Source organism: Haliotis rufescens, unplaced genomic scaffold (assembly GCF_023055435.1).
Source record: "Haliotis rufescens isolate VD_foot unplaced genomic scaffold, xgHalRufe1.0.p SCAF_14, whole genome shotgun sequence".
In the NCBI taxonomy this organism is placed as follows: Eukaryota; Metazoa; Mollusca; class Gastropoda; order Lepetellida; family Haliotidae; genus Haliotis; species Haliotis rufescens.
In genome coordinates this window covers 14419443-14446910 of record NW_025963824.1, presented here as the reverse complement: position 1 = coordinate 14446910, position 27468 = coordinate 14419443, and the positions used below count along the sequence as shown (strand labels likewise).

Here is a 27468-nt window from a genome sequence, read left to right as displayed (position 1 = left end):
TGCTAGTGTTTTGTCTGACAACTTGTTCACTCCACGAGAGGTCTATCGGTATATTTTGCCAATCAATACATTCTAGAGTGATTGGCAAGTATTGCCTCCGTCACACGGGCGCTGCTGAGGACATCAATCAGCAAGGTAGTAAGGTAAGGCGCATTTCGATTTCAAATGAATTGTTTCATTTCAAAGAATATATTAAAACTTCTAATCCTTACAAAATGATTGCATTTGAGAATAATTTTACATTTTTCAGAAAAATATGTGTACCTCTTGTCCAAACCTTTTTACTGATTCGCATATAAATTGTCCTTACCCGTGAAGATCCGGGTTAGAATTGGTCTTCACCCAACTATTCTTGTCGTAAGAGAAACTCACCGAATCGGGTGGTTAGACTTGGTAAAATGGTTGGTGCATGTCATCGTATCCCAACTGCGTAAATCGAAGCTCATGATGTCAATCACTTTATTGTCTGGCCCAAGCTCGATTATTTACAGATCGGCGTCAAGTGGCCGGGTATCTACTAAGTGCGGCGTTAAACAACAAAGCAAACAAAATAACATGTCCCTTAATTTGTATTGTCTCATAACGCCTTGGGCAATTGCCATGCCTTGGAATAAGTTACAGTGAGTGTATCTTGACATATAGCATCTTATCGAGTGTTCTGACAGCATTGGTACCGGAGTGAAAATATCAACCTTGTCAGGTCATTTGACGTAAACATGTTTTTTTACATGCATAATAATTATATAAACAAGTGCAATTTCTTAATTATCTTCCCGACGGTATTCTGAAAACAATAGTGTCAATGTCAAAGTGTTATTTTACTCGAGTGAAATACGTAGTTTATATTTTAAGATGAATATAAAATGCATCACTAAATAAACAATAAGTACAGTAAACTACGGGTATAACGAACTCAAAGGGACTACTAATTTTAGTTCGTTATAACCGTAGTTCGTTACAAGCATAAATACAGCATAACTACAGCAAATAGTCGGGACAAAAAAATTAAGTTCGTTATATCCGTCAGTTCGTTATAAGCGTGTTCGTTATAACCGTAGTTTACTGTATAAGCGATCGGTTCCAAGTTATTATTAGAGGTGTCTTATCTACAGAGGACTACATCAAAGTTCAGAACACAGTAGGTTTATCTCCATTCTACCGTGGCAGCAAGAGCACTTTGAAAAGGGTGCTCTCTCAGAACGCGAAATTACACTTGAGTACAAAGGTCCGCTACCTTAAAACACTATCTAAAAAGGGGTCACAGGTAGTTATAAAAGTAACCAATATTACTAAAATTCAAGATTAAAATACTCCTAGTCTTGACTATTTCAAAATAAAGGTTCAAAACACATATTCTTTCAAAAAAGAAAGTGTTAAATAACCCTTTAAATATATAATTTATAAGTTCATCGCAACCTGTTGCATATATGCAATAAGCATGGACACAAACAAGTTTTTCACGGAAATCAAAATAAGGTCTCCAGGGGATGACAGGTTGTAGATATAGTGAACAAAATAGTGAATTAAATTATTTCTCCAACAAACTTTATTAAATAATAGGATTTTAGTTATTTCAAAGTTGTACTTATATAGCAGTTGATTTGAAATAAACCTCCAACAATTTTACCTTTAATACATATTCAGAATGACTATCTCTCATCCCCCAACTTCGACTGACCCATGGTCTTCGTCGCTGTCCATAGCTGTTAAAATATGTGTTAACGCTGACAGTGCTATTTACAAATGCCATGAGAAAATCCCCTGCTGGAGTTATGTTCATCCTTAACCTGGGCCAACTTGCACAAAGCGATCTTAGCGCTAAGATGATCGTAACTCCCATACTTAAACATAGGCTTACAATAGTCTTAGCGCTAAGATCGCTTTGTGCAAGTTAGCCCTGATGATGTACTGGTGACAGAGAGCCTGCTGGCAACTACATGTACAGTAAACTACGGTTATAACGAACTCAAAGGGACTACTAATTTTAGTTCGTTATAACCGTAGTTCGTTATAAGCATATATACAGCATAACTACAGCAAATAGTCGGGACCAAAAAAATTAAGTTTGTTATATCCGTCAGTTCGTTATAAGCGTGTTCGTTATAACCGTAGTTTACTGTATGAGGTATTGCTGAATACCGCCGTTTTTAGCTGCAGACGGCGACACGAGAGAGACTGCTCGTTTTTGTGACCGATCGTGAGTGAGTGAGTTGGGTTTAATGCCGCTTTTAACAGTCTTAGACGTTTACCACTTCGGTGAAACCCACGAGCACGGGTATGGTGCTGACAAATCTAGAAACATAATCGGGGCGAACCGGGATTCGAACCCACAATCATAGGTTTCTGGCATGCCCAAGGGACACAACTCTGCACAGCGAATCGCGGCGCCTTAGGCGACTGGGCCACCCGTGCCGCCTGACCGATCATGTTTCATAGGCTGTTGTTCTGAGTGGGTGAGTTAAAATTTGACGTCACATCGGCATTATTTTAGCCATATAGCGACGAGATCAAGTTGATATATACACAAGTGAGTCATGAATGTAAAGTTATATTTGAAAACAAATTTGTCAAAAATATTTGGGCATAACAATCTTATTTATACAGTTTGAAACACGGGCTATAGGCCACCAGTAACCAAAGCTAGGCCACCTCGCTGGGGATCATGGGGACTTACAGTACCTCTGCTTCCTGCATGATACCCCAGCAGGATTTACGTCATCACTTTAGCCCCTGGCGGTAGTGAACAAAACTAGTCAATACTAAAACATATTCAGCAATGAGTTGTCTTAAAACACTGGTTCATGATAGTCACATCGATAATGATAGGAATTATGTGTCAGACAGGGGGACAATAATTTTAGAGTACTTTAACCTCCTGGATAGAGCGTTTATCTTTATTGATAAAAGCATCACTCCAAATTTAAAACAAGCAATTCATTATTCACTTATATATTTTAAACTATACATACCAATTTCTTTGAAGTAGCTTAATTTGATGCCCGCTTACATGGGAGAAAAAGACCTTTCAGATTTATTGTTTGATAATGTGAATCACTTGCATTTGTACCCATGAAGATCCGGGGTAGAATAGGTCTTCAGCAACCCATGCTTGCCGTAAAAGGTGACTATGCTTGTCGTAAAAGGCGACTAACGGGATCGGGTGGTCAGGCTCGCTGACTTGGTTGATGCATGTCATTGATCCTAATTGTGTGGATCGATGCTCATGATATTAATCACTGGATTGTCTGGTCCAGACTCGATTATTTACAGACCATCGTCATATAGCTGGAACATTGCTGAGTGCGGAGTTAAACAACAAACCAACCAACAAACCAACCTTGCGATTTCACACAGTCAAGCAATATATTCTTGACGGTGAACCTTTCATCACACAGGATACACTTAGGAGGTTAGTCCTCAATTGTGTTAAGCAAATTGGGATATCAGTAAGTAAGCTGACTGTGGCCAATAGGACATCGTGGTAAAACGGCCCCATCATCTCTTGACTGACAACCTAAGCAGGTATGAGTGAGTGAGTGAGTGAGTATGGTTTTACGCCGCTTTTAGCAATATTCCAGCAATATCACGGCGGGGGACACCAGAAATGGGCTTCACACATTGTACCCATGTCGGGAATCAAACCCGGGTCTGTGGCGTGACGAGCGAACGCTTTAACCACTAGGCTACCCGACCGCCCCTAAGCAGGTATGACCGTTGCTGGTTTAAATTCATGAAGTTTATTGATTCCTACCTGGGTGTCCCACCTCTCTTGCACTAGATCCCGAGTATAACTTTTGATGGTTGGTTTGAAATCACTGTAAGACAGACAACGGTTAGAGATAACGGTTTGTCAAGAGATGCTTTAGCTGCAGCATCGGCTTTTGCGTTACCGTTATGTCTACATGACTTGGCAACCAGCAAACGACGATGTCACCATTGACCAGTAGCAAGATCATTGAACAATTCTAAATGTCTAGGATTAGAGTGAGTGAGTGAGTATGGTTTTACGCCGCTTTTAACAATATTCCAGCAAGGGGGGGACCTGAAATGGGCTTCACACATTGTACCCATGTCGGGAATCGAACCCGGGTCTTCGGCGTGACGAGCGCACGCTTTAACCACTAGGCTACCCGACCGCCCCCCTAGGATTAGAGGGTGAATCGAGGAGACACTTTTAAGTCCGTGACAGCATGACAATAAATCTAAAAATATGATGAAGATGATGTTTATGTTGATTTTGATGTTTAATATAAGTCTGATGTTCTGATATCGAACGTATCCAGTTCAAATGGGTTATCGGCAGCCATGGGTAAATGCATCGATTTGTCGATATATCGATGTTTTCATACGCAATTTTTTGTTGTTGTTGTGAACAGGCTTAATTTCTTTAGGAAAAGGATACCTTTTTTACCAATCAGAAGCAGTCGGGATACTCGTGAAAGAATCTAGCTATCTGATTGGCCAGTAGCCGTATTGTGAAAATTGATATTGATACAAGTCATAGATCAGTCATTGTCATGCCATGCTAAATTTGATCCTTCGTTGCTGGCACAGTGCGTAGATTGAACCGCATGATGTCAATCACTGGATTGTCTGGTCATTATTGTCGATTAGTCACAGGGAGATGTCATGTAGCTGGAATATTACTGTGTGCGGTGTTAAACAACAAACCAACGTGTATTTATATCACAAGTGTGCGTTTAGACCTTTTCTTTTGGCAGTTTGTTTTTTCTTAACGACCCGCACGTGCAAAGCGCCGAGGCCGGACGATTCGATTCGGGCGAGAGGGGAGCGTGCCTCGGTTCGCGGTTTTGCATCGTCCCGCAGAGGTACAAGCCAGTTAGCGCCCCCTAACGGTTTAGAACAGGACGGTCTCTAGATCTCGCTTGGAATGAGTGAGTGAGTGAGTTGGGTTTAACGACGCTTTTAACAGTATTCCAGTTATATCATGGCGGGTCAGTTTAATGTAGGAGGAAAGCCCGAAGTGATGCAGGTCTCAGACGTTTACCCCTTCGGTGAAACCCACGAGCACGGGTGTGGTGCTGACAAACCTAGAAACATAATCGGGGTAAACCTTACAACGTCCACCGAAGCTATTTAAAATGGTGCGATTTTAGTGTGTGTAAGAAACAGATTACTGCACTCGTGCCTCTTAAATACAATCTTTTGTACAACTTATTTCAAAACTTATCTTGGGCGGTCGAATAGGCTAGTGGTTAAAGCGTTCGCTCGTCACGCTGGGTTCGATTCCCGACGTGGGTACAATGTGTGAAGCCTATTTCTGGTGTCCCCCGACGTGATATTGATGGAATATTGCTAAAAGCGGCGTAAAACCATACTCACTCACTCACACAAAACTTATCTAACTCGCTTTCGCTCGTTCCAACGCGAGATGGTTAATGACCGACTCCCGTGTAGTAATCTCTACGTCATAATACCCAAAAAATCACACACACCCCACACACCCAAAGCCTGACTTTTGTACAGTGAGTGAGTGAGTTGGGTTTTACCGCCTTTAAAAAAGTAGTTCAGTTATATCAGGGCGTGCCAGCTTAATGTTGGAGGAAATCCCGAAGTGATGCAGGTCTCGGACGTTTACCACTTCGTTGAAACCCACGAGCACGGGTATGGTGCTGACAAACCTAGAAACATAATCGGAGCGAACCAGGATCATGTCCAGTGCCAGCACCATACCCGCGCTCATCAGTTTGACGAACGTCATCCTGCACCGTCTGTACCAAGCAATGTCGGAAGCCAGGGACGGTCGGGTAGCCTAGTGGTTAAAGCGTTCGCTCGTCACGCCGAAGCCCCGGGTTCGATTCCCGACATGGGTACAATGTGTGAAGCCAATTTCTGGTGTCCCCCGCCATGATATTGCTGGAATATAGCTAAAAGCGGCGTAAAACCTTACTCACAGACTCACTCACTCGTAAGCCATGTCCGCCTCCGTGGTCCTGTGGATAGAGCGTACGTGTAAGTGGAAGGTCGGTGGTTCGATCCCCGGCCGCGTCATACCAAAACACGTTAAGAGATGGTACTTGTTGTGACCCTGCCCGGCAATCGGCATTAAGGGTCTAAAACAAGGACTGGTCGGCTCTTATAGTCACTATACTGTGTCTGAGTGGGTGTGTACAATCTTGGGATATTTTTTTTTAATTGTTTTAAATCGTTTCCGTTTACCATCTTGAATTATTCTCATATCCATCCCAAGATTGTAAAAAAGAAATCTTAAGATTAGACGAGAGAGTCGGGTAAAAAACCAGTTTTGTTCATCGGTGCATTATTGGATTAAGAAAACAAATAAAAATGTTAAGTTGATAAAATTATTAAGTTTATATAATCTTACGGTACATTCAGAGCTGTGTAGAAACGACAATGTGCAAAGTTCAAGAAAGTTTGCTTATCAAATATTTGTATAGAAATAAGAAATCTCCTAGATCAATACTCTCCAGGACCGTGTTGTGTGCCAGAGCGTAGAGATGTGATGAAATAGTGCCCAACCATTGCAGTATTGATTAAGTCAACAATTTGCATCCTTTAGAAAAATAAAGTTTCTCGAAAAGGTGACAAAGGCTGCATAAACGCATTTCGATCATAAATCGATAGATGTAGTTCAATAATAAATCGACTGTGGGTAAATCGATTCTATATGAGGTTGATTTCCTTCAGATGCTAAACAGGATTATGTTCGCTGAATACGAAACTGTTAACTCTCTCTCTCTCCCTGAATGTGTTTAAAAACTGAACGGAATTCCCGTTTGGCGTGTTCTATCTAAACATGTTTAGGGTCTTAACACATGAAATAGGTTAAAGTCTCACAGCCTAAACACCTCCTAAACACAACAACCCACAATCTAAACGTGTTTACGACAAACTGCATATCATTGTGTATTATCCTAATAATCTGAACATGATCCATAGTTTGGGTGCTCTCTGCGACCGCCTCCGTGGTCTAGTGGTAGAGCGTCTGCCTAGAGAGCGAAAGGTCTGGCGTTCGAACCCCGGCCGCGTCATACCAAATCACTTTAAAAGATCCCCGACCGCGTCATACCAAAACAAATTAAAAGATGAGGATCGAACCCGGACCTTCTGCTATATTATTATTATTATTATTATTATTATTATTATTATTATTATTATTATTCGATGCGCATGAAATTAATCATTATATGGCCCAGACTAGATTATTTCCAAACCACCGTCATATAGCCCGAATATTGCTGAGTGCGGCGTTAAACGACAAACAAATCATCATCATCATCATCATCATGTTATCATCATCATCATCATCATCGTCGTCATCATCATCATCATCATCATCATCATCATCATCATCATGTTATTATTATCATCATCATCATCATTATTATTATTATTATTGTTGTTGTTATTATTACCCAAACTGAACGAAACAGAATCTGACCATGGCACACACAGGGTATCAACACCGAGGCCCATTAACATAAGATCAATCAGCCTACATGTCCTCGTTATACTGTGTCCTTGTGCGTTTCATCTGCATCCTTCATTTTCACCGAACAGCATCAGTGTTTGTTTGTTTGTTTGTTGTTTAACGCCGCACTCAGCAATATTCCAGCTATATGACGGCGGTCCATAAATAATCGAGTTTGGACCAGACAATCCAGTGATATCATGAGCATCGATTCACGCAATTGGGATACGATGACATGCATCAACCAAGTCAGTGAGCCTGACCATCCGATCCCGTTAGTCGCCTCTTACGACAAACACACTCGCCTTTTACAGCAAGCATGGGTTGCTGAGGACCTATTCTACCCCGGAACACACTCATAAGTGAATTTTGCTGTTGAATGATATATATTGATGTATCGTGCACTGAAATAGATTTGGCGTGATAGTGGTTGTCTGGAAATCGATAACGATGAAGGGACCTTCGAGAAAGCATTGAGAAATTATATATAACACAAATTAACACAATTCATCATGTATCAACCATGAGCGGGAAGCAGCCCGCCCGTTTGTCGATTAATGGATCGCTCGAATTGAAAATCATAATTAAAGAAGTAATACACTTGTACCCATATATTGATTTTCCATGGGCGTCGGTCACAGTGTTTCGGTTATTTAAATGGATACATTGTTTTGTCATTTATCTGTCAATATGGATTGACTAAAACATGTTTTGGGAGCCATTACTTTCCGGAGCCATGTAGGCCGGTTAAACAAAAAATGCTTCTCGGGCCCATTTGTTTAAAAAAGGGAATAAAAAACATTTGGACAAATAAAGTGAAGAGGGAGGAATACTTTTATATCTTTTCCCTCAAAGAATACCAGCAAAATTAGAATACAAACAAACTAAGAATACCAACAAACTAAATAGCAGCCAACTAAGAATACCATTTAACTAAGAATACCATTTAACTAAAAGCAGCCAACTAAGAATACCATTTAACTAAGAATACCACCAAACTAAAAGCAGCCAACTAAGAATACCATTTAACTAAGAATACCAATAAACTAACAATACCAACAAACGAAGAATACATACATCCCAAGAATACCAACAACCTAAGAATACCAACAACCTAAGATTCCTACAACCCAAGAATACCAACAAAACTAAGAATACCAATCAACTAAGAATACCAACAACCCAAGAATACCAACAACCTAAGAATACCAACAACCCAAGAATACCAACCAACTAAGAATACCAACCAACTAACAATACCAAAAACCCAAGAATACCAACAACTCATGAATGCCAAAAAACTAAGCATACCAACAACCTAAGAATACCAACAAAACTAAGAATACAACCAGCTAAGAATACCAACAACCCAAGAATACCAACCAGCTAAGAATACCAACACCAACAACCACGAATACCAACAAACTAAGAATACCAACAAACCAAGAATAACAACAAAACAAGGATGCCAACTTACACAACTGGGCGAACATTGAACTCGACGTTTTAATACAAGCCTCGGATACAAAACGACACAAGGGTTAGATTTCTCTATTTTTCATACAACACTGGCTTCCACAACAGATATCGCATGGTGAGAAATGAAATCGTATGAGTTGAGACCATTGTAACGTCATCGGCCACCATGGCGCCACAATCAAATGACATGAATAACCACTCTGCCACTGAAATTGATTATCTTCCTTTCAAACGGGCTATTTTTGTTTACGAACTGAAAAAGTTGGATTGGTTTGGTTTGGTTGGTTGGTTTGTTGTTTAACGCCGCACTCAGCAATATTCCAGCTATATGACGGCGGTCTGTAAGTAATCGAGACCAGATAATCCAGTGATTAATATCATGAGCATCGATCCTCGCAATTTGGATCGATGACATGCATTAACCAAGTCAGCGAGCCTGACCACCCGATCCCGTTAGTCGCCTTTTACGACAAGCATAGTTACATTTTACGGCAAGCATGGGTTGCTGAAGACCTATTCTAACCCGTAATGGGGAGATGAATTTGGACGATAAATAGAATCTCACCTGAGTTTTTTTCATATCACATGTATCAACACGCGTCAATTCAGGGTTGAAACTCCAAACCTAGTTTTATCAAATTATTTTTTTATTAATCGCAATATTTTGTATTGATTTCCTGTTCGACTTGGTCCTACAAAAACTCACGATTCCTTTTGAGGACATATTGCCACTACTACAAATACAACGCTATTGCTCCGAGGATTTCTCTCCAGATACGTTTGATCTTGTCATGAGTACCAGGAGATGGAGCTAACATGAACAACCCCCAACATCGTTGTTGCATCGTTGCTAACAGATACGCGTAAAACATATGCATGTGTGATAACGGATTTATCTAAAAGAAAGGTTTGAGGCAAAAAAAACGTCGCCATGGATAGATATATGAGAAACCTCATTTGCCCAAACACTGTCAACATACTTTGAGACATATTAAAAAGATAACCTTTAACAAAACTGATCATCAAGGTTGAAATGAAAGTGTCAAATGTTGTTAAAGTGAAACACAACACTAGACTCTGAGAAAATGGCATCACAAGTCAGTATCTCGTGTGTCCGCCATGTGCATTGATGACTGCCGTGCAACATGGAATGGTTGAGGCGGTTGATGAAGGCCATAGGCACTTGAGAGTTCACACTCTGAGGAACGCCTGACGCAGTTCAGCTGCAATTGTCGGCCTTGGTCGGAAGTCATTCAGCCGTCTTCGAATCTTGTCTCCCAGGTGTTCAATGGGATTTAAATCGGCACTGAGGGCAGGCCACTGCATGGGTCTGATGTCATTCTGCTGGAGGAAGTCTCTTGTTGCTCTCGCAGTGTGGGCACGGGCTTTATCATGGTGAAACTTGCGGCGTCGTGCCAAATGATGTATGGCGTGTCGTCTCAAGATTTGATCACCGACCGAGCTGCAGTGACACCATTGCCTCTCCCTGGACTGATGTTCTGGAAGACCACAGGGCCGACCCTCTGTGCAAGACCAATTCCACCCCACACCATGATGCTCGGACCACCCCACGAGTCTGCCTCAACAAGACAAGCATCCGAATAACGTTCCCCACGGCGTCCCCAGACTCTCTCTCTCTCTCTCTCTCTCTCTCTCTCTCTCTCTCTATCTCTCTCTCTCTCTCTCTCTCTCTGCCATCTGCTGTTGAGATACAGTAACGGATCTCGTCTGAGAAGAGGACTCTTCTACACTGCTGGTGGCGCCAATACTGGTGATGTGTTGCCCACTGAAGACGGTCCCGGCGATGAGGTGATGTCAGAATGGGTCATCGGTGTGGCCTGTGACAGTGGAGCGCGCTAATGTGTCGCTGGTATGTCCTCATGGTCTGTCGAGTAGTTTCAGCAGCAGTGACAAAGCGATCTTGAAGATGCTGTCGCACAATCTGACGATCCTGACGATCCTGACGTCGGGTTATGACCCTTGGCCTTCCACTACGTGGTCTGTCATCTGTAGTGTTGGTGGTCTGGTACAGTTGCTGGAGCCTCTATATGGACCTTACGTAGACTTGAAATGCATTGGTTGGTTGTTTAACGCCGCACTCAGCAATATTCCAGCTGAGTGACGGCGGTCTGTAAATAATCGAGTCTGGACCAGAGAATTCAGTGATTAATCGCGATTGGGAACGATGACATCAATCAACCAAGTCAGCGAGCCTGACCACCCGACCCGTTAGTCGTCTCTTCCTGAAATTCATTGGCTACTTGCCGTTGGGTTTATCCAGCTTGTAATCGTCAAAGGGCTTGGTGTCGCTGCTTTCTTGTCAGTCTTGGCATGTAGTAGAAATTGAATAACGAATGAATGTTATCCGATCTGGATGGATTTTTATAGGCCAAGACATGGGGGAACGCATGTGCATTTCAATTTGCACGGAGCTGACGTGCATCGGGTTACCATGGCCGTTGCCGTGATGCGTTTGAGTGATCGGTTTCATTGTCATCTGCTTTGTTTTTTTTATCATCAAATGTCATTTTTCCGGACCAGGTGATGTTAAGTTTTAGAAATTTTGACAAGAAATACACAGATATTTAAATGACAACTTTTCATGCAATGTTACTTGGGGTGACGTTTCTTTTGCGGTTCAGTATATATTAAGCACTTGGTTGTGCAAAGGTCGAACACTACTTCTCCTAAAGAAAAGTGATGTGACTGATCCCCGAAACTTTGGATGTTGGGGTTGTAAGGATCAATTACTGGTTCAAACTTACCACCGTAACCTCTCAAAGTGTTGGATAGACCACAGCAAAGCTAATGATTCTGTACCTCACAAATGATTTTTGAGGTCACTGGAATGTATTGACCTCCCCGAGCGACTGCTTGTTTTACTCAAGTCTTTATTGAATTGCTGGTCAACTCAACTTGAGATGTATTCGCAAGGGCAGATGGTGACTTCGATTCGGAACCCATTTCTATAAGAAGAGGAATATTTCAGGGCGATTCTTTTAGTCCTTCGCTTTTCTGTTTGTCACTACATCCATTAAGCCTTTTGCTTAGAAGCGAGGAATGTTATCATCCTGGACCGCCTCGGCACAGACCCCCAATACTCCTTTCTCGCCTCCTTTACATGGGTGACCTTGAACTTATTGCGAATGGAGGATGCTCACCGAAAACAGCATTGTCGACAAATGTAACATTCTTCATCTGAAACGTTGATAATCTCATGGAAGGTCAGGCCTATACGTACTTAGGGATGATGGCTAGGGACTAACTCCAGAATGCAGAGTACACATGTAGCCTTAAGAAAATCTGAAGTTCAGAGCCGAACGCTCAAAATAAAGTTACATCTCACCACCCCAACACCCTAACTCTTCCCTCAAACTCTTAGATTTACCACTCATAATGGGAGGGCGTGGTTTGATTATCGTAGAGGCTCTTCATGATAGAATTGTATTATGCACTTTTGCATATGTCTATTTGTCTGATGATCCTCTTGTGAAGCATGCCAAGACTCATGTTGACAACAAGGCATTCCACAGTTTTCTTAACGAGCCATGTATGTGGGACATTATTTCAATGTCAATGTTGTTTTTGTTGATGGTTCTGTACTGCTTGACGACACAGAAATAAGTGTCAACCAAGCGAGGTGCCATATCTCAAGGAGAGGCTATAAACGTGAGTTTATGTGCAGTGTGTTGAGAAGATCAGCAACCTCGCAGAGTCCTTCGCTTGGATGAAGTCAGCTGGCCTGAAAAATGAAAGAGAAGGCTTTCTGTTTGCTGCTCAGGGCCTGTCACTTCCAACTCGAAACCGTCAACGTGTGGGGAGTCAGTATCCGACTCCCCATTGTTCTCGGTGCCTTAGGTTCGTTGCCAGGAATACAGCCCTTCGGACAATCTGGGTAATGCAGAAGGCTTGATTGTTGGGGAGTCTTCACGTCTTCCGAAAAGGTCTTGTTGGGTTTGATTAGGCTGCGCTTCCTGGGAGAAGTCCCATTCGCTGTCTGGGCTGCGTGTAGAGGGGGGTAAGAATCCTGAGCTAATGATGAGCCTAGCCAACCTGACTGTGCCAGGATCACCCAAAACCTGTTTGCTGCATTTTATATATTTTAACACTTTTATTCTTACTACTACTACTACTACTACTACTACTACTACTACTACTACTACTACTACTACTACTTTCTAAATGTCACGCTTGCATCCCAAGTACCAAGTTGTCCCAATCTTTTGACTGACATTGGGAGGGCCCGCATACTTTTTCAGTATTTTATCAGTAGTTACTTCAAGTAGGTCGATAAAGACATGTGTTCTGTTGAGATTTCAGATCAGAAACAAAGTAATCATTGCTTGCCGAAAGATACCAGTTTTGTTAAGTGGGTGAGTGGATGCGGTCATCCCCAGACGGCGTCCATCGTAATTCACAGAATCTACCCCATCCACCCTGTCGCCAGTTTTGACAAGCATAGGGTGCTAGGGGGAAACATATTCTTACCCGCTATAAATCACTACAGTTTAGTTCGTAGTGTTGATTCACAGATGATGTATTATTTAATGTCAAAGAAAGTGACCGCCATTCCATGTTGCTATGTTACAGACGCCATGACCGCCATCACGATCACGTTGATATACACCAACGTCCTTGACGTTAGTCACGTGGGGTTGACGTCACAATTCTCTGACTGCATCCACACGTGCTACCAAGACCTCCACTGTTCGTCCTTCTTCTACGGCAACGACAAATGCTACACCAGCAAAACGTTCTCCAACGCCACGCCATTCACAGACAGCAATGATGTAAACTATTACGGATGGGGTGTTGGAGGTACGAGATATGGACGTTCTGATTGTTGTATTTGATGTATTCTAATTGTACGAGACAAAACAGGTTAAAACTAATTTTGTGAAATTGTTATTAAATCTAAGATCAAAGTGCAATCTGATCTCAAAGTGCAATCTGATCTCAAAGTACAATCTGATCTCAAACTGCAATCTGATCTCAAAGTGCAATCTGATCTCATAGTACCATCTAATCACAAATTGCAATCTGATTTCAAAGTGCAATCTGATCTCAAAATGCAACCTGATCTCAAAGTACAATCTGGTCTCAAGGTACAATCTGATCTCAAAGTACAATCTGACCCCAAAGTGCAATGTGATCTCAAAGTGCAATCTGATCTCAAAGTGCAATCTGATCTCAAAATGCAATCTGACCTCAAAGTACAGTCTGATCTCAAAGTGCAACCTGATCTCAAAGTGCAACCTGACCTCAAAATGCAACCTGATCTCAATGTACAATCTGACCTCAAAGTACAATCTGATCTCGTGATTTAAGGTACATATGAGTAGATCAGTTCGTGCAGTAGACACTACAGTAGGCAATAGACGGACCAATAGCAGACCAATAGCAGATCAATAGACAGATTAATAGCGACGAAGTGTGTTGCGTGTTATATTGATGGTTATTATTGATATTCATAAAACGTCAGGTGACTTTAGAAATTTAGGCCATCAAACAATGCTGCTGATACTTCTATATTGATCTATCGATTTTGCGTATTCAGCAAAAAGATTAAAGCACTGACTGAAGTAGACCTGTACCTCTGAAGTACTGGAGTGTCATGTATAAAGTAGTCCTCCATCATCAGGTGTTTTCAAAAATAAAAATTAAAAAGTACCATCCTTTTGAGACAAATATGCAAATTATGTTTCCGCGCAGCTTGATATATTGTTTCAGGTATAGATTACGCTGTCGTGGGTGTAAACCTGTAAATTAATCTCGACCAAAAAAGCAAGAAAACAAGAGATACGGTCGGCACAATGACACGCAGTCAACTCGGTCTCAGAGGCACGCGTCAACTCACTTCTAGAAGAACAGTCACTAGTCAGTGTAAGCTAGTCGAATAGTCACTAGTCTCTGACTGCTAGTCGGCTGGTCACTAGTCATTGCCTGCTATTCGAAAAGTCACTAGTCACTGCCTGCTATTCGAAAAGTCACTAGTCACTGACTGCTAATCGAATAGTCACTAGTCTCTGACTGCTAGTCGACTGGTCACTAGTCATTGCCTGCTATTCGAAAAGTCACTAGTCACTGCCTGCTAATCGAATAGTCACTAGTCACTGCCTGCTAGTCGAATAAACGAACAGTTACTAGTCAGTGTAAGCTAATCGAATAGTCACTAGTCACTGATTGCTAGTCGAATAGCCACTGACTGCTAGCCACTAACTGCTGGTCAAAATAGTCTCTGGCTGCTAGTCGAATAGTAACTAGTCACGGACTGCTAGTCGAATAGCCACTGACTGCTAGTCGAATAGTAACTAGTCACTGACTGCTAGTCAAATAGTCTCTGACTGCTAGTCGAATAGTCACTAGTCACTGATTGCTAGTCGAATAGCCACTGACTGCTAGTCGAATAGTAACTAGTCACTGACTGCTAGTCAAATAGTCTCTGACTGCTAGTCGAATAGTCACTAGTCACTGCAAGTCGAACAGTCCCTGACTGTTAGTCGAATAGTCACTTGTCACTGACTGCTAGTCGAATAGTCACTAGACACTGACTGCTAATCGGATGATCCCTGACTGCTAGTGGAATAGTCTCTGACTGCTAGTCGAATAGTTACTAGTCACTGACTAATAGTGAAATAGTCACTAGTCACTGCCTGCTAGTCGAAAAGTCACTAGTCACTGACTGCTTGTCGAATAGTCACTTGTCACTGACTGCTAGTCGAATAAACGAACAGTTACTAGTCAGTGTAAGCTAATCGAATAGTCACTAGTCACTGATTGCTAGTTCGAATAGCCACTGACTGCTAGTCGAATAGTAACTAGTCACTGACTGCTAATCAAATAGTCTCATATCAAATAGTGAAATAGTCACTAGTCATTGCATGCTAGTCGAATAGTCACAAGTCACTGAATGCAGGTCGAATAGTCTCTGACTGCTAGTCGAATAGTCACTAGTCACTGACTGCTGGTCGAATAGTCTCTGACTGCTAGTCGAATAGTCACTAGTCACTGACTGCTGGTCAAAATAGTCTCTGGCTGCTAGTCGAATAGTAACTAGTCACTGACTGCTGGTCGAATAGTCTCTGACTGCTAGTCGAATAGTCACCAGTCACTGACTGCTAGTCGAATAGTCACTACTCACTAACTGCTGGTAAAAATAGTCTCTGGCTGCTAGTCGAATAGTAACTAGTCACGGACTGCTAGTCGAATAGTCACTAGTCACTGACTGCTGGTCGAATAGTCTCTGACTGCTAGTCGAATAGTCACTAGTCACTGACTGCTGGTCGAATAGTCTCTGACTGCTAGTCGAATAGTCACTACTCACTAACTGCTGGTCAAAATAGTCTCTGGCTGCTAGTCGAATAGTAACTAGTCACGGACTGCTAGTCGAATAGTCACTAGTCACTGACTGCTGGTCGAATAGTCTCTGACTGCTAGTCGAATAGTCACTAGTCACTGACTGCTGGTCGAATAGTCACTGATTGCTAGTTGAATAGTAACTAGTCACTGACTGCTAGTCGAATAGTCTCTGGCTGCTAGTCGAATAGTCACTAGTCATTGCCTGCTAGTCGAATAGTCACAAGTCACTGAATGCAGGTCGAATAGTCTCTGACTGCTAGTCGAATAGTCACTAGTCACTGACTGCTGGTCGAATAGTCTCTGACTGCTAGTCGAATAGTCACTAGTCACTGACTGCTGGTCGAATAGTCTCTGACTGCTAGTCGAATAGTCACTACTCACTAACTGCTGGTCGAATAGTCTCTGGCTGCTAGTCGAATAGTCACTAGTCATTGCCTGCTAGTCGAATAGTCACAAGTCACTAAATGCAGGTCGAATAGTCTCTGACTGCTAGTCGAATAGTCACTACTCACTAACTGCTGGTCGAATAGTCTCTGGCTGCTAGTCGAATAGTCACTAGCCACCGACTGCTAGTCGAATAATCACTAGTCACTGACTGCTGGTCGAATGGTCTATGGCTGCTAGTCGAATAGTCACTAGTCACTGACTGCTAGTCGAATAGTCTCTAGTCACTGACAGCTGGTCGAATAGTCACTGACTGCTGGTCGAATAGTCTCTGCTAATCGATTTGTCACTAGTCATTGAATGCTAGTCGAATAGCCACTAGTCCCTGACTGCTGGAGGAATAGTCACTGACTGCTCATCGAATAGTCTTTTGTGCATTGCATTGAAATTGAATTCACCCGAAGCTCGAATGTATGGCATTTTTGTGAGATGAAGAGTTTTATCATGTAGGAATCTTATGGGGTAATAATATGTTGTCATTCCGTAGTTATATTCGAATTCTATAATGTGCCACGTCACCACGTGTAGGCTTGTTCCGACAACAACGTGTTAAATAGATCCGTGTGTGCATGTCACTCTTATACAACTAAAAATACACAATTTGGGTTATAAAATAGATCATAGTATATAAGGGAGTATCCATTTGATTTCTCAACAGATTTTTTAAATGAATAGTTTATTCCGATATATGCCAAAAATGAATAGTTTGTTGGCAGTGGTGAAAAGCAATGACCAGTTTGATAAAATTTTCAATTTAGTTTTCAACAAAAGTAGTTTGTTCTAAAAAAACAATTCTCCCCACCCATATAAACTGAAGTACAAAAGAAAGTACACACCCCACTATTCTGACAGTAAAAGAAGACAGGGCAAACTTTATTGTGATTGTAATGTTTAATGTCATTGTTGAGTCATTTTCAAACATGTGTAGAATGGATTTAAAGATTTGTGGCCACATAAAACTTTTCAGTTGACAATAACGTCCACAGGCGGTCACTCATCAAAAATCACACTTGTAGAAATGATGACAGTCCCAGGTATGAAGGCCAAGCGAGTGGTCTCAGTACCTCGTATGACCCCCATTTGAGTTAATGCAAGCCAGGACACGCCTTCTCGTGGAAAAGGTCAACCGTCGGATGACGTCATTAGGGATCCGCTGCCACTCTTCTCGCAGAGCCTGTTCCAGCTGTGGTATGGTGGTTGGTGGCTGTGCACGTCGTCGCAACTGTCTACCGAGATGGTCCCACAGGTGTTCAATGGGTGACAAGTCCGGAGAGCGTGACGGCCAAGGCAAAAGCTGAATGTTCTGACGGTTCAGAAAGTCCATAGTGAGTCTAGCGGTGTGTGGTGGGGCGTTATCTTGCTGAAAAAGAAACCCCTGCCTTTGCCCCTGCATGAAGGGGATCACCACCGGCTGTAACACTTGGTCCCTGTACCTCTGGGCTGTCAGGGTCTGGTGGAGAATGACCAAATCCGTCTTCTGTTCGCCGCAAATGCCTCCCCAAACCATAACGCTGCCTCCGCCAAAAGGATGAACCTGTTGGACACATGCTCCAGCCAGTCGCTCGCCTCTACGTCGGTAGACTCTCACTCTACCGTCAGCATGGTAGAGGTTGAATCGACTTTCATCGGTAAAGAGGACTCGTGACCAGTCACGACGTTGCCAGCGTCTGACCCTTCTTTCCCAGCGAAGACGGCTGATACGGTGTTGAGCGGTCAAGGTCATCCCACGGAATGGTCGATAAGCCCGGATACCGGCAGCTCGTAGTCGTCTCATGACTGTGTTCCTGCTGATGTGGTGACCTAACGCTGTCGACGCTGTTGATGCCATGGTGAGGAACCTGTTGCGCAGGTGTAATGTGCGTATGTACCGGTCTTCTGCAGGGGTCGTCACTCTCGGTCTTCCTCTTCTCGGGCGGTCGGATGTCTGGCCAGTCTGGTTGACACGACGAAGGAGTCTGATAATGGTTTGCCTGGTGCAGCCAAGGGTCCTTGCGATGTGACTGTTCGACGCCCCCACTTGGGACATTCCCACGGCTCTCTCTCGCTCCGCTGCTGTTAAACGTGGCATTTGTCTTGTGTTTTTTTCGTTGAATGTGTAATGAACGATAGAATCCACTGCCTTTTATACTGTTTCTACGCACATTGCACGTGCAAATGGAGAAAATTGCCATTTTCACAATGTGTGCTTTTGTTGCCTATCATAATGTCAAGGTTACGTTTCTGCGATATGCTCTCAATGGTTTTGTTCATTACATTACGATAGCGCCAAAAATGTAACAACTTTTTCAACCATATGCGTAATATATGATATTTTAGGGGTGTGTACTTTCTTTTGTACTTCAGTTTATATCAAATGGATGCTCCCTTCGAGTATCAGCCTATTCTGGAACAAGGGCGGTCGGGTAGCCTAGTGGTTAAAGCGTTCGCTTGTCACGCCGAAGACCCGGGTTCGATTCCCGACGTGGGTACAATGTGTGAAGCCTGGTGTCCCCCGCCGTGATATTGCTGGAATATTGCTAAAAGCGGCGTAAAACCATACTCACTCACGATTCTGGAACAGAACAATTATTGTGGAAAGGTTAACACGATGACTGCCACTTTTCCGCTCGTTGTAAGTGAAGCCACGCTCTGGTGTTCCCCGCTGTGATATTGCTGGAATATTGCTGAAAGCGGCGTAAAATCATGTTCATACTCCGCTGTTTGATGCTAAATTATTGTGGGATTGACGAAACTGCCTGCATCAGGGCTTCCTCCCACCGTAAGCAGACACGCCGTGATATAACTGAAATACTATTCAAAGCGGTGTCAAACACAATTATAACATGTTTTTTGCTTATAAGAATCAGAGGTTTCAAATCGCAATAACCATCTCCAATTGAAGCAGCGGATTTTATGGCCGCATCACTGCGTAAGCTAATATTGATTGATTGATTGTTAGAAAGTTTTATAGGTGTTCGGGCAACTAGGCCCATGTACACCTTGCCCATAATAAAGGTTTGCTAAGTACCTAGATAGTTCATAGACTAGTGAAACTGCCACACGCTTTAAAAGCACCACACACTACTTTAAGATTGGCTGACATATTCAACAGAGACCCATGGTCATCAGAGATAGCAATAGCGTTATTAGAGACATTAAAAATGGAGACTGATTTTTTTATCCTTCAAATGAAGAATGACTTCATTCCCTTGTAAATGGGATGGTTGAACCTTATTTCACTAAACGACAGTGAGTGAGTGAGTTTAGCACTACCACCTGTAAAACCAAACTGACGATCTTTACGTAGGCAGACATAACCTTCCCAACATAATCGCTGGTTAGGAGTCAAGAATGTCTCCGGAAGACAAAACATCTGGGTCAAAACTTAATACAAACTTTAAATCCTGGACCTTTAGCACTGAGTGATCTAGCATCAAGAGATCCATAAGAAGGATGGATTAAGACTTCCATTGTTGACCCTTAACCATGCTCGTCAGATCATCAGGGGACAATCTTAACCCCAAGAGGGACTGGGCAGCTGACGCTATCGTCTGAAGACCATCAGACTTGAATGCACGAGTAGTGCCAAGATTAGCAACTATACAAATAACAAAGTTGAGAAAGTCAACAGGAGAGACATTGTTAAATAGAGGTTTGCAAGATGATTCAGGCATGATGTCAACAACAGGATCAGTCTGACATTCAACTTCAAGAGTCTCAGTCTGAGTACTAGCAGTCACCATGACAGGAGAAGACACAACATCAGAAATTGTAACAACCTGAGACAGTGGTTTAGCTGCAGGAGGTGGCTTAGGGACTGCTGGAACCTGAGCGACATCAAAATCTCCACGCACCTGTCGAACAGCCTGAGAATAAGACAACTTACCCTCCACTCGGACTTTCTGAATCTGGACAGCTTCCTGGTATTTAATACAACCTTTATATGCCGCAGAGTGTGCACCACCACAGTTCTTACATTTAAGGGAACTTTCATTGCACTCCTCGTATTTGTGCTTCCCTCCACATTTAGCGCACACATGATGAGTGCTTCTACACTTAGCAGAGACATGCCCAAAGGACTGACACTTGAAGCATCGAAGAGCAGGAGGAACATATATCCGGATTGGAAATCTCTGGAAGAAAATGACAACATGATCCGGTAAAGACTGGCCAGTAAATGTAAGAAGAACAGATTTGGTGGGAACTTTATCAGGCCCACGAGTCAGACGCACAGCAGAGCACATTAGAGGTAACACAGGTTTCAACTCGTCCTCAATTTCATTCATCTCAATATCCAGATCAATACCATAGATGACTCCACGTGTTCTCATTAAGGATTCAGGCTCATGAGGGGTGACAAAATGTTCATCAAGTTCTGTGACTTGCAAAAGTGTTTTGGCAGCCTCAACGGTTTTTGCAGTGACACTAACATCTCCCCTGGCCATCCGCTTAACACTGACTATTTCTGTAGTGATCTTAGCCAAGGCTCTAGCCAAAGCACGCTGTGTCATAAGTTGACAGAGGGTCGGTGAACCATCAGCATATTCATCTACATCGGCTTTGAAGATAACAGTGGTTGATTTGACCCGAGGTGGTTCATCAAAGACAAAAGTAAGATCAGACCTTGGAGTAGGAGGAACAGTATTTGGTTGCTTGGCAACACAGGCTTTTTTAGAAGTACCATCTGGAATACGGCCGATTCGCTTCCTCCCTGAAGCAACGACTTTAAATCCTTCCTCACATTCCATTCTGTTGTCAGCCATTGTCGAGGACAATCCCCAACAACTGACTGTAACAATCAGCAAACACCAAATAGAAATTAAAAGGTTGAATGCACTCTAACACAAGAGAAATCAAAAGCCAAAGAACAAAAGAGGAAGTATCATAAACAGTCAAGTGCGCTGTATAACACTAGACAAGTTGCTGAGAAGCAAAAGACGTCCGAACTCGACGGCAGTCAAGACCGAACCTTTCTTAAGCTAATACTTGTGTTCTGAAGAAATGTCTGTTCATTAAAAATGTGCTCCAAAACGCACCCGGTTCCTATAGATCGCGCTTCACGTGCACTCGTGTTAGTTTTAAATAAAGAATCTGTTCTCCAAAACGCACCCGATGCATAACGATCGCATCGCCTGAACGCACCAACGTATGGCTGTGACTGCACGTGAAATGTGAGGGTTGTGAACAAATATAAGGCGGTAGCGCGCATCAGTTAGTTACTTGGTCATAGTTCGCTAGACAGCTGGTTAGGTAGATGGTTAGAGAGATGGTGTCAGACATGATGTTAGACAGTGTTAAGACTCCCTTAGGAGTAACTGTTAGAATTAGCATTCGTTTCTTTCATTTGAGGTTGATTCATCTTTCCTTCATATAATAACAGGTAATCACGTTTAGTTCCTTATAGATCTCCATAGTTTTATAATAGGTTATCACGTTTAGTTCCTGGTTCCATTCAAAAAAGGTAAGTCATACAAATTTAAGATTAGTTTTCATTTTAAGTTAAACCACACTCAAATATTCAGTTCCACTGCGCTGTTTATAGAAATAACTCTCCTTTCATTTTCGTAAGGTGTTTTAAAGTATCGATACGTGCTAACCTACTCGCTCATTTCAGATCTGTGTCCAGAGCCGTTTTTATACCACAAACCCACTGGTCAGTGTCTGTATGGGGAATGGGTGAACAAGCGTAACTACACGTCGGCGGTCAGTTTCTGTGACGGCGTTGGAGGTCGACTGACCGTCACGGATGAATCTTACAAAGACAAGTATTTGGCTGCTATCGGTGATGCGCGAGGTAAGCATTGTTCCGTCATATCCTGCTGTATTCCGCGTTTTGCTGAAATCTACTGAGTGCAGGAATGTACCCTTCTTGCAGAAAATCACTTTGCGTGCAGAACTGGTGCAGAGTTTTGAATTTTTCTAATTACACTGTAGAACTGCTAAATCTGGTTGTGAACGTTGAATAGGCTTACTATGCTTGTCGTAAGAGGCGACTATGCTTGTCGTAAGAGGCGACTAACGGGATCGGGGGTTAAGGCTCGCTGACTTGATTGATGCATGTCATCGTATCCCAATTGCGTGGATCGATGCTCATGATGTCAATCACAGGATTATTTGATCCAGACTCGATTATTTACAGACCGCCATCATATAGCTGGAATAGTGCTGAGTGCGGCGTTAAACAACAAACAAAACAACAACAACCAAAAAAGCTTTATGGAGAAATAGGAATCAAGAGGCGTTTGAACATGGAACAGTCAGTCGGCTCCAGCGCAAGGGTCAAACAAACAAAGCGGAAACAAACAGTCGGTATTTGAATTGTGAATTCTATTCATTAAAATCATTTCAAATGCAAATTTGAGGTGTTTGTTTGTGTTATATGGAACAAAAATTACAAATGAACTTTTTAAACATTTTTCGTTTGGAGAAATCAATATCCTGACTTCATTTTGAAGTGAAATTGATTTTTGTATCATTGCTTACGTGAATGTCGGTATGTTTACACAAGAGATCGCCAGATTCACTTCAATGAGCTATACTAGCCATGGACGTCGGTATGTTTACACAAGAGATCGCCGCATTCACTTCAATGAGCTATACTAGCCATGGACGTCGGTATGTTTACACAAGAGATCGCCAGATTCACTTCAATGAGCTATACTAGCCATGGATGGCGGTATGTTTACACAAGAGATCGCCAGATTCACTTCAATGAGCTATACTAGCCATGGATGTCGGTATGTTTACACAAGAGATCGCCAGATTCACTTCAATGAGCTATACTAGCCATGGATGTCTGTATGTTTACACAAGAGATCGCCAGATTCACTTCAATGAGCTATACTAGCCATGGATGTCGGTATATTTACACAAGAGATCGCCAGATTCACTTCAATGAGCTATACTAGCCATGGATGTCGGTATGTTTACACAAGAGATCGCCAGATTCACTTCAATGAGCTATACTAGCCATGGATGTCGGTATGTTAAAACAAGAGATCGCCAGAATCACTTCAATGAGCTATACTAGCCATGGACGTCGGTATGTTTACACAAGAGATCGCCACATTCACTTCAATGAGCTATACTTACCATGGACGTCGGATAATGTGAATATAAAACGGAACTTTGTTTCTTGTTTAAAAGTCATATTCTGACTCTGTTACTAATGGACCAGACAAACCAGTGATTAATGTTATGAGGTATGTTCCAAACGGCGGGGATATGACCACCAAGATTGATTAACCGATCAGTTTGATCTCTGAGCCTCTTACGCCTAGCATTACAGTGCTTGGGACCAATTCCTACCGGGTACCCACACGGACCGTGCCATTGGCTTAGGCTAACTTAACATATTGACACTCACACGAAACCTCTGTGTTACGAAAACATGCGAAAAAAACACAGGGCTTTTTTTGTTTTGTTTTGTGTTTAACGCTTCTTTCAGCAATAGGCCAGCTATATCACGGAGGTCTGTAAATAATCGAGTCTGGACCAGACAATCCAGTGATTGACATCATGAGCATCGATCTTCGCAATTTGGATACGATAACATGCACCAACCAAGTCAGCGAGCCTGACCATCCGATCCTGTTTGTCGCCTTTTACGACAAGCATGGGCTGCTGAAGACCAATTCTATCAGGATCTTTACAGGAAAATGTAACGGTTTCAAAACCAAGAATTACATTATTAATAACAACTATCTATAAAGAGCGGGCGGTAGGGTAGCACAATGGTAACAGTATCTTCAAGCAACACCTATGGTTTGAGTCCCCATAACGAAACTGTGAGAAGCGTATGCTTGGTGATATTGATGGTATTGCTGCTTAAAGTGGTGTAAACGATGACGAGGGTGGTACTGATGCCAATGACAACGATGATGATGAAGACGACGGTGGTGATGAAGACGACGGTGATGCCTATGACGTCGTTGATGTCGATGGCTATTAAGTCATGATGGTCAGACTGATGATGATGATTATGATGGGTAGTATAGTTATGATTGTATTTAAACTACATTTTAACTACAGTTTTGTGACGATGGTCAGATTGATCCCAATGACAACGCTGAAAACGACGAATATGATAATGGTGGTTTTAGTCGTTAACGCGGCAACATTGTGTGTTCAGTGAGGATGGCCAAACTGTTAACACTGACGACGTTGATGATGATGTTGATGACGATGTTGATGATGATGGTCTTGTTTTGGTTTGCAGTCGTTACAGCTGCTACATTGTGACGTTGATGATGACGTTGATGATGTTGTTGATGATGATGATGATGATGATGTTGATGACGTTGATGACGATGTTGATGATGACGTTGATGACGATGTTGTTGATGACGATGTTGATGATGACGTTGATGACGATGTTGATGATAATGGTCTTGTTTTGGTTTGCAGTCGTTACAGCTGCTACATTGTGACGATGATGATGACGATGATGATGATGATGACGACGATGATGATGTTGATGATGATGATGTTGATGATGACGTTGATGATGATGATGTTGATGATGACGTTGATGACGATGTTGATGATAATGGTCTTGTTTGGGTTTGCAGTCGTTACAGCTGCTACATTGTGACGATGATGATGATGTTGTTGATAATGGTGATGATGATTATGATTATGATGATGATGATGATTTTTTTTTTTATCGTTGCAGCTGCTACATTGTGGCTTGGAGGAAAGCGAGAAGGTGGCTCCATGACATGGCTGACAGGGGCGACAGTTGGGCCGTTCACCAACTGGGAGGCGGATCTGTCTTACAGAGTGGAAGACTGTATGATTATGTCACGGGTCTCCCACAACTGGAGGACATATAACTGTAGCGCAGAGTTCAGATTCATGTGTGAAAAGATCATCCCGTCAGCTAATAAACCCTGCGGGATACTGACGACGTTGTAGTCAAGACTGGGTATTGTTGTTTAACTGGTCACACAACTGGGTTGCGAGAGAAACCGAAACGACGGGTTGTGATAATGCTCCCCTTTAAGTCCCTCGCAGCAAATGACGAAAAATAAAGTTACAGAAAACTTGTTAAAAAGGAATTTGACACGTTCTTATGGCTTAAAAAGTATGTTTTCTTTCTTATTCTTGCAATTTATTACGATCATAAATGTGGATAAAATGAGTGGTAAAAGTCGTTTTTCAAGAGGACGTCTAGTTATGAACAATTACACACATTAGATGTATGACGTGATTATGTTCAAATTAAAGTTTAACGTTTAACATTTTTGGAAGGACTAAACAAGTCATTCCAACCTCACTCGCCTCAAGGGGGCACGGGTGGCCCAGTCGCCTAAGGTTCCGCAATTCGCTGTGCAGAGTTGCGTCCCTTGGGAACGCCAGAAACCTATGATTGTGGGTTCGAATCCCGGTTCACCCTTCTTATGTTTCTAGGTTTGTCAGCACCATACCCGTGCTCGTGGGTTTCACCGAAGTGGTAAACGTCTTAGACCTGCATCACTTCGGGCTTTCCTCCCACATTAAGCTGACACACCGCGATGTAACTGGAATAATGTTAAAAGCGGCGTTAAACACAATTCACCAACTCACTCGCCCACTCGCCTCAGCAAAACGTTGTATGGTCATGTCGTCTTGTACCAAGATTCCGGGTAAGATTTGTCCTAAGAAGCGGCGAACTTATGATGTCAGTCACTGTATTGTGTGGTCCCGCCTCGATTATTTACAGACCGCCGTCACGTTGTAGCTGGAATGTTGCTGAGTGCGGCGTTAAACAAACAAACAAACAAATCATGCAGTCGAACCCATGTGAAAGAACGTCTAATATTAATTCATACGAACGCTTTTTATAACAATCGTAACGATTTCTAAAATATGCATATTTCTTTTAAATACTGATTCTTTCAGCCAAAACAGTTCTTATCATTCTGAAGTTTGAAGAAATTATTTGCTTAACAGTTACTATTTAGGAATATATCGATTTGATATATAATTCCAATAACATTCACAACACGAGATGAAATGGTAATTTGTCTCTTGCCAATCAGAATATTTGTTGATTGTTTCATAGTACCAAATATCGCCCAAATCACTGGAAGATTTAGAATTTGAAATTTGAAAAAAATGAATTCGTTTCATGCATCCTTGATTATCAAGAATATTATAAATAATTTCGATTGTGCTAATTAACCTGGAACAATTTACCATCAACGCTTTATTCCGGAAGTGACGTCACCATCTTTATCTCTCTTATCACTAGTTTGGCACAGGGGGCAAGGGTGGCCAAGTCGTATAAGGCGCCAACATTTGCTGTGCAGAGTTGCGTCCCTTGGGTACGCCAGAAGCTTATGATTGTGGGTTCGAATCCCGGTTTACCCTGATATTGTTTCTAGGTTTGTCATCACCACCGTTGGTTTCACCAAAGAGGTAAACATCTGAGACCTGCATCACTTCGGGCTTTCCTCCACATCAAACTGACACGTTCTGATATAACTGAAATACTGTTCAAGCTGGCCTTAAATCCCCCTCACTCACTCACTGTGTTGAAGAAAATGACGCGGAGCTTTGTTTGTTTGGGCTTTTCTTGTTTAGACTAAAATACTGCTCACCCAACTCACTATCTAATTTGGCACACCTTTGCTCGCTCATGACTATTTGACTGGGCAACTATTCTTGCAGGAATATTGCTTACCATGATCTTAAAACAAAAACAACATCAACAACAACAACACTCACTCTAATCCACCAAATTTTCGGATTAGATGCCAGACTGTCAGTCT

At 42.3% G+C, this 27468-nt stretch overlaps 1 protein-coding gene across 1 annotated transcript; it reads left to right on the top strand.

The window, feature by feature from the left end:
* Positions 1-76: 76 nt before the first annotated feature.
* LOC124124423 lies at positions 77-26005 on the top strand. Its single transcript, XM_046487592.2, has 4 exons — positions 77-143; positions 13523-13750; positions 22329-22508; positions 25389-26005. The coding sequence occupies exons 2-4, from the start codon at positions 13528-13530 to the stop codon at positions 25628-25630; spliced, it is 645 nt and encodes a 214-aa protein (XP_046343548.1). The 5' UTR covers positions 77-143; positions 13523-13527; the 3' UTR covers positions 25631-26005.
* Positions 26006-27468: the final 1463 nt, after the last annotated feature.